Source organism: Megalobrama amblycephala, linkage group LG18 (assembly GCF_018812025.1).
Source record: "Megalobrama amblycephala isolate DHTTF-2021 linkage group LG18, ASM1881202v1, whole genome shotgun sequence".
NCBI classification, from domain to species: Eukaryota; Metazoa; Chordata; class Actinopteri; order Cypriniformes; family Xenocyprididae; genus Megalobrama; species Megalobrama amblycephala.
In genome coordinates, this window is record NC_063061.1 from 2,876,868 (window position 1) to 2,885,000 (window position 8,133).

General features: G+C 39.7%; 1 protein-coding gene across 2 annotated transcripts in view; it reads right to left on the reverse strand.

Annotated features, from left to right (window-relative positions):
• Positions 1-232: 232 nt before the first annotated feature.
• slc22a5 (solute carrier family 22 member 5) overlaps positions 233-8,133 on the reverse strand; it is an 11,787-nt gene continuing 3,886 nt past the window's right edge. Inside the window, exons 3-12 of one of the 2 annotated variants that reach the window (XM_048166650.1) lie at positions 5,226-5,755; positions 4,746-4,849; positions 4,361-4,515; positions 4,084-4,255; positions 3,796-3,922; positions 3,608-3,705; positions 1,925-2,139; positions 1,032-1,214; positions 771-906; positions 233-671 (exon numbers count right to left, since the gene is read on the reverse strand). In XM_048166650.1, the coding sequence (XP_048022607.1) occupies positions 578-671; positions 771-906; positions 1,032-1,214; positions 1,925-2,139; positions 3,608-3,705; positions 3,796-3,922; positions 4,084-4,255; positions 4,361-4,515; positions 4,746-4,849; positions 5,226-5,612 (1,671 nt within the window). In that variant the 5' untranslated portion in view covers positions 5,613-5,755 and the 3' untranslated portion in view covers positions 233-577. Of the gene's footprint in view, positions 672-770; positions 907-1,031; positions 1,215-1,924; positions 2,140-3,607; positions 3,706-3,795; positions 3,923-4,083; positions 4,256-4,360; positions 4,516-4,745; positions 4,850-5,225; positions 6,065-8,133 lie in introns of those variants that run through there. The other variant, XM_048166651.1, reaches the window with a different exon arrangement.

Below are 8,133 nucleotides of genomic sequence, written 5' to 3' on the forward strand. Positions count from 1 at the left end.
TAGGCTGTTTTTTATTAATAACCTTTGTTCAAATCATGTTCTGAAGGAAATAAGCCCAATGAAGACACGGTTTACACTGCTTTCAGAACAGCTAAATAAAGATTGTTCGGCATGCTGTAGAGCTCAGTAATACTGATGTAATGAGGCGACAGACAGGTGTGTGTTTATAGAGTATTTTACAATGACTCAAACACAGCTCAGCCAATCACAATCAAGGTCTGGGACTATGAGTTTAAAACACTGCTTTTATTTGAGCATTTTGCACTTCCACTAAACATCATCCTGTATGCCAGCTCGATCTCGATGTGATTCGTCTTACGACAACTTCAGTCGTTCTCACAACAACCATTATTGCCTTTTAAATAATGTCAATTTTAAATAAAAAAAATAATAATATTCATGTGCTGATACCACTTACAGTTTGGCAGAGAGAAAAAAAACAAATACATTGTGTTAATACAATACAAAATAAACTCATACAATGTACAAATGAAATGACATGTATTCATATTTCATTCACATTTAAATAATGTCAAGCCATTGACTTCCTGTGTGAAGACTGGAGGATGATTTTTACTCATTCATTCATGTATTTATTTCCCGCTGTGTGTTCTTTCATGGTGATGGATCCCTTCCCTTCCTCCAAGCCGTGTTTATCTCTTCTAATGAAACTAAAAAGAGGTCATATTTAATGAAAAGTTAAAGAGGAGAAACTTGTGTATTTATTTATGTTTAAAAAACAACCATAAATCGAGTGATGGAAGACTTACCTTTTGCATTTCTGCATTTCTTCCAGAGTCTCAGGCAGCACTTTCTCAAACGTCTCGGGCAAAAACATGTTAGCTATTGAGGAAGCGATGGTGAGACTTCCCATCAGGATGTAGGGCAGATACTTGTTGAAAGTACCTGTATGAATAGAGGGCAGAACACGTCATCGCTAAAATCTTCAAGTATTTCCCCCTAAAGCTCTTCTCTAAAATCTGTTCTTTGAAATGACATGAATGAAGTTTTGCTCAAAGCACTCGATTTACCTAAGAATATGACGTAAGGCGCAGTGATGCTGCCGATGCGGGCGGCTGAAGAGCACATGCCGATGCCCAGGTTCCTCAGGACGGTGGGATAGAGCTCCGCCGTGTAGATGTACACCACCGTGAAGGACATGGTGAAGCCGAACTTGCCAGCCATCTCTAATGCCAGTGCCAGCGTATGAAGACCTGTGAAAGAGCTTTGTCGTTACGCTGATCGATCGCTGCATTGAAATGTCTGCCTTTATTAAAATGCTTTTGCCTGCTGATAGAAGACGTTCTTTCAGAAATATTTCAGAACTGGTAAACGTACCCATTCAGACCTGCCAACCTTTATGTAGAGTTCAATAACGTTTATGCATACAGTATAAGCTCTAAATCTGCAGAAGCATGTGAATGTGGCCTTCAGTAATAGGCTTAACCTCTTTTCCTTGAAATGGTCCAAGTCCAGTTTTACTTGTGTGGAACGTAAGATAATCCTCGACCCGTAGTAAACTCACAGACGTTCGTTCATAGATGTCGCTTGAACAGGGATCGACTCAATAAACCGATTACTGATGCTTTTTCTTCAAAGTACACTAAACTCGCTTTCCTCTATGTGCCTTTTATAATCAGTTCTTCAAATGCTCCTGCAGCGTGTCTTCTGCGTTACTCACATCGGCTCTTTTATCATTACAAGCCCTCGTGACGTTTGTAATTCGCTCTAGATAAATCCTCTGCTGAATGAGTAAATGCACAGAATGACTCTTGTGTTCAACACTATCCCTTTCTGTAAGTGCTGTAAGCAAAAGGTCACGCTGCATGGACCTCTGTTCAATTTTAGGATAACCTTCAAAACCTGAATCACAAGTAGGATTTTGCTAAAATCTTTGAGTCGTGTTGCGTTTGTGAACTCTTACTTTCAGGAATGAGTTGCACCAGAAGCAGAAATCCTCCTCCTATGATGAGGAAAGCAGACAGGACGGGTCTCCGTGGACAGCTCCTCAGGAGGAACGTGGACACGATGTAGGCCGGCACTTCAGTCACCGCGGACAGGAAGCAGTTGAGGAACGGATCGCCGCTAAGATTAGTGGTGTTCAAGGACAAGCCGAAATATCCGATGTTGATAGCCATCCTATCAGAGGGAGGAAAGGACACTCGCTGACGCACGGAAAGAACAAACCCAGCCAACTAACATATGTTCTAAGAATGTTTTTCTAATGTTCATATTAAACATGATTTCTGAATGTTTTAATTGCTTTAAAAATGTTTTTTCATGGTTATGCGAACGTTAGGGATAGTTCACCCAAAAATGGCATTTCTCTCATCATTTGCTCACCCTCATGCAGTGTTTGGGAGTCGCTAACTACAAGTAGCGACGCTAATAACTTAACTACAGTTTTCAGTAGCTTTTCCCAGTAAGTAGCGGTGTAGGGTTAGCGTGACCACAAGCTACATCCCGTTTTGGGTTTTGATGAACCTGCAATGCACTGACAGCGTCTTCTTGTTAGATCACAACTAAAATTGTGCATTACGCTGTATTGTTATATCACGCCTCTTGCGGCTTGACAGTTCACTGAGAGGAGATTGTCTGATGATTGTGTAAAGGACAGGAGTGGGCTGATATTTCACATGAATCGACTAGAAAAGGTTACATTTTGTATGCAATTTATACAAACCAAAGATTAAAACACTGTTACTAGACCGTTTTGTAATGCACCCAAAAGATCACTAATGTTGTGTTTTGCTCCGTTGCTTTGGCGAAGCAATCTGTCAATCGAGCAGAATTTGGTTGCGGCAAGTTTCAGAGTGAAGTGTTCACGGGAGCAGCTCATGATTCGCGCCTCAGTGAGTTTAATATGATTATATCCATTTTATATCCATATATCCATTTTAAGTTGCATAACTTGCATACTTTTTGTTCTTGCATTATTGTTACATTTGTAGCAATATTACACTTTGACAGTCAGTTTTTAGATATATTTGAGCATTGAGTGTTTGGATAGTTTACAAAATAAAACAATACTCTTTGAAATCATAAGCAGTTTCAATGTAGTGACCTACTTTTTGATAGTAACTTGTAGTGTAGCTCACCACTTTTTCAGCAGGGTAGATTGACTGTATCTGAACTACTTTAGCGTATGAGTAGCTTGTAAAGCTACAGTTTCAGAATATCTTCCCCATTGCTGCCCTCATGCCTCATGTCATGTGTATGACTTTATTTCTTCTGATAAACACAAAGACTTTTAGGAAAATAATCCTAAAAATCTTTTTAAAAAAAAGTAATTATTTTCCTAAAAATCTCTGTTTATCTAAAGAAAGAAAGAAATTTCATCTTTGGGTGGACTATCTCTTTAAGGAAACATTCCATTTGATCATTTGAACATTCTGAAACAAGTATTAGACAAACATTCAGCTAAAATAAACCATAAACAATGTATATAATGTTTTTGTGCTAACGTTATTAAAGACCAGATAACTTTAAATGAATGTTCTATTAACATTACAGGAACTTGAAGAGAACTTTCCCTGTTCACTGAGTTAATGATTCGTAATATAAACAGGTAAAGCTAAAGCATGTCATGTGTCTGATCATCTCTCACCACAGCAGTAAACACATAAAGGTGGTTTTGCGGATCTTGCTGGTCCTCAGGACGTCAAGCACGCTGTACTGGCTGTTCTGAGATGAATCCTCTTTAACCTAGAAATGATTGTAAAGAACAGATTTGTCTTTCTCAAAACCTCACTTATATAGTAGCTACTTTGAGTCTGGACAGCGCAGCGGTCAGACCTCGGACGTGCTGAAGATGACCTCCGGAGGAGTGACTTTGTTCTTCTTCGCCGCCTCTCTCACGATGGCCTCGGATTCCAGCACTCGTCCCTGAGCGAGAAGCCACCGCGGAGACTCCGGGATCAGCCTGGGATTGATCATGGAGAAAAGGGGAAATGGAGAGGAGTCTGAACCAGTTCACACTAGACTTGCTTGTTCTGAATCAGATCTGAAGTAAAACATTATCACTTCTACTTCTATTACTTGCACTTGAGTACAGATTGTGAGCGCCGTGTGTTCTTGACTCACCACCACAGAGGGACGTACACCACCGTCACGCCCGACAGAACCCTCAGCAGTGTCCTCCAGTCGCGGATGGCGAAGGCGATCCAGGGCAGCACCATGTAACCGATGCAGTAATGCAGGAAAGCTCCCAGCGTAGTGAAGAGAACTCGCAGGGATTTACTTAATATTTCGCTACCTGTGAGAATGAATACAGCATGCGGGGTGAAGCTCAGTTATACAACAACATGGCCAGATTATATTCACTTCTGTTTCCTTCAATGACATCTCATCACATGCTTACCAAGTACAAAAGCTGTGAGGTACAGGGAAATCTGGAAAGTGCCAACAAAGAAATACAGGACGCAGAAGAGCAGCCACGAGTGAGAGAAGGACTGCGCCAGGATCACCAGCGCTTCTGCCGCCAGAGACGTGAAGAGAACCTTCTTCCTGCCGAACCTGAGACACCAGACACCAGACGTCAGTGGTGAACACACTCTCCAGGTTAGGAGAGAGCAACGAGAACACCTTCAGTTTTGAGGGTGGAAGTAGACCAGTAAACAAAAACTGTTTTACCGTAGCTTACTAGATCTGTAAAGCACACAGGTGCTGTCATATAGCTTCGGCCAGATATTCTCCATCAAAACCGACTGTTTGCATTAATTATGATATGTGCACAAAAGCAGTACCTGTCAGAAAGTTGGCCAGAAACAAGAGAGCCCAACAAGTAGCCCATGTATAACGTCGAGGTTGCGAACGGGACTCTCCACTCGCTGTCGCACACCAGATTCCACTGTGAGAAATACAGTAAAATGGCAGCTTACCATCACATGTTCATTTGGACACGGAACATTATTACTGGTCCAATGAAACGCCTGTGCTGCTATTGACCATTCAATGATGAAGACGAGTTTACACACACTCACGGCATAGTTTGAGTATTTGCATCTTTTTGAATTTATTTAAACCCAAATTCCTTAAAATCAGCAAACAGGCTAATCAATTGGATTTTTATTGATGGTAAACATATTTTAAAACACATTTTGTTTAATTACTACTACACAGATCTCATTTATTGAATATGTATTATGTTTATTAGATAAAACTGTGTCATATATGTAATTAAAATACACAAATCCTCCTAAATCTTTGGCATGGGTTGTCCTCACCTCAGAGACGATGGTGGAGTGGTAGACATCAGTGCTGTAGCTCCATCCATCCGCACATCTCTCTCGTTTGAGGTCTGTGAGGTTCACGTCCTGCGGTGAGTAACCTTGAGCCGACAGGTTTCGGACCGTCTCCAGACTGTATCTCCAGCACTGACTGGGCTGCAGTTTTCCATTGACCATCTCCTTGGGAATACTCGCTCTCGTCCATTCTTCACTCAGATTTCCATCCGCTACCTGACAGTGATGTGATGGTGAAGCCCCGACGAAAACAATGTAGAGGCCGTGAAACCCGGTGGAAATGTAGATGGCGTTCAAGAGGAAGAAAAGGAGCGCAAAAAATGGTCCCTTTTGCCCCAGAAAGGCAGTGTCCTCGTCATAATTTCCCATTCTGCTTGTGCTGGAGATTACAGAAGAATCAGATGACTGTAAAATGCCTTTTGTCCAAACCCCCTGAGTTACAACATGCTGCAGAGTTCAGCTTCGGGCTTCAGGTCTTTGGTCTGTTTGAGGAGAAGGCTGCTGTCCACCACCTGAACACATGACAGAAGGCTGAGTTTGGCCATGGAACTGGTCTTCAAACATTATGAACATGGCAACTAATCCAAGGCACATTTTTCCACTAAAAGGAGCCAAAAGAACTGCAATCTGATTAGCTGTAATGGGAGTTTAACTCCACAGCAGGATAAGTGTTCAGCAGGGATCCTACAGAGCTCGATTCTAATCGTTATGTTGCTTGAATTCTCAGTATTATCCTTGAAAATGTTTCCTTGTTTTACTTAGAACAAATAAATGATAAATAAAAAATAAATAGCCTTGATTAAAGATCACCGAGATAAACCTTGCGCGTCACGTGCGATCCACGTGATCAATAATTTGCCGCCTAAAATAGCATCATGTCCGTTAGTTCAACGGACCCGGCTGACCGAGTTATTCATGGCACCGTTTCAATGACGCTGATTTAAATGACAATTACTAATTACATCTGGGTCAAGAGCAACTACACGAAAACTAGATGTTCATAACTCAAAAATGAGACATCGGTGTTTGTGCTAATCTTCTCCAGCCATCCCAAGATAACCTGAAAAAACTTTTTTTTTTCAATAAAAACTTGAAATGCTTAAAATGAAGTGAGTATGTCACGTTTCAATTTCTTCCTGTAAAGACAAGCGTGTGTGACACTGGAGGAAACACGCTTCGTCACGATAACTTCAGCACGTGAAATCCGTATAAAAGCTCATAAATACTGAAACCTGTCCTGTCATTTCAGATCACCTAGAGTAAAAACAGCTCTTATAAACAGCATGTCCTGGGTCACTTTCACTATAAAGTGCCTTTTGGTGTCCTCATCAGAATTGCTGTCATCATGAATATAATGCAAAATAATGAAATTCTGAGAATTTATTATAAATTAACATTTACACACATACAAGTACTGTGTGTTTTTCTCATTTTATGCAGTTTTCTTTGATTGGATGTGTGCGGTTTTGGCATGTCCCAGACTCTGCTCAGCTGACTTCAGTGAGTGTAAAAACTTTATTTGATAAAACAAGAACGTTCAATCATTTATATTCTATTTTCATAATAATATTAAGCATTTTACACGTGTCCCTGACATTGCTGTCCACCCTGTCATTTTGGGGTAAACGCCCCTTTAAGAAACCACCTGATGTGGTCAGTGACATCAGCCCTAACCCATTCGGTCTTCCTTCATCTGCTGCAAGTACACTGAGTATCTACACTTGCGTCATAGTGAAATATTAATTACTATAAAAACTTTTCAGAAATTCAAAATATATATTTTAAACGGCACACTGTCATCTTCAACAATGAATCACTTTGCTAACTGAAGTTACACCGTGTGACCATTAAATGCTAAATATTGTCAGAAATGTCCACCCTGTCATTGTCATCAAGCCTTCTGTGACAGGGTGGACATGTGCACAGTTTTTCCCACACTCTGATAATGTTTTCACTAGGGCTGTCCATTTAACATGTTAATTTGGTGTGATTAATTATGGAAAAAATAATATGTGTAAATTAACACATTTAGTGCACCCTGCTCCGGCCCAGACCATCTTACTCTGCATGCAGTTTCATAGTGATGGAAGATGATGGAAGACAACGACTCGCTGTGTGATGAAGCCTGTTAGGGTGATGTTAAATGTGCCTAAATTCAAGATATGAGGATAAAAAATGCCCCGAATGGGTTTTTGTCTTATATTTCATGATATAGTTAAGCAATCACATGAGAAAATGTGCTGTTTTCCTGAATATCTGCTCAATTTGAAAATGCGATATTTATTTTATACAACAGTAAAATAAACATCAAGTTAATAAACACAATATCATCAAAATTATCTGTTTTTGTTCTATTTTGCCAATAAAAATAGTTCCAGACAAATCCACAGCAGAACTGTTGTGCGGCGATTCGTTATGAATGAAGCCACGGTTTTAAACGAATCAAGTGAGCAGTTTTAGTTTAATATTTAGAGTATCATATATTGCTTAAGGGTTTCTTCTTGTTCCTGTTGTTTCTCTTCTTATTCACCCATTAAAGTCTTTGTCCACCCTGATATTCACCTTTTATGAAAATTAGCAAAATTATTTTAACAATTTAGCAAAGCCTTTTGTGTGATTTCTTTATAAAGAAAAGAGGGCCAGTTAATATTGTTAGAAGTTTGACCAGATATCTTTGTTTTCAGAAAAAAATTTGCAAGTATTGCATATTTTATAGTGAAACAAATATTTTTCAGCAGTTTCATTATTATCAAAATTATTAACTATAATTTATTGTTGAGAAAGGGACCAAATATCTTACTGAAAATCTATTTTATAATCACTATGCAATGAAAATATATTGAAACTACTTTGGTTTTGTCCATGACAGGGTGGACGTGTTTTGTGGTTT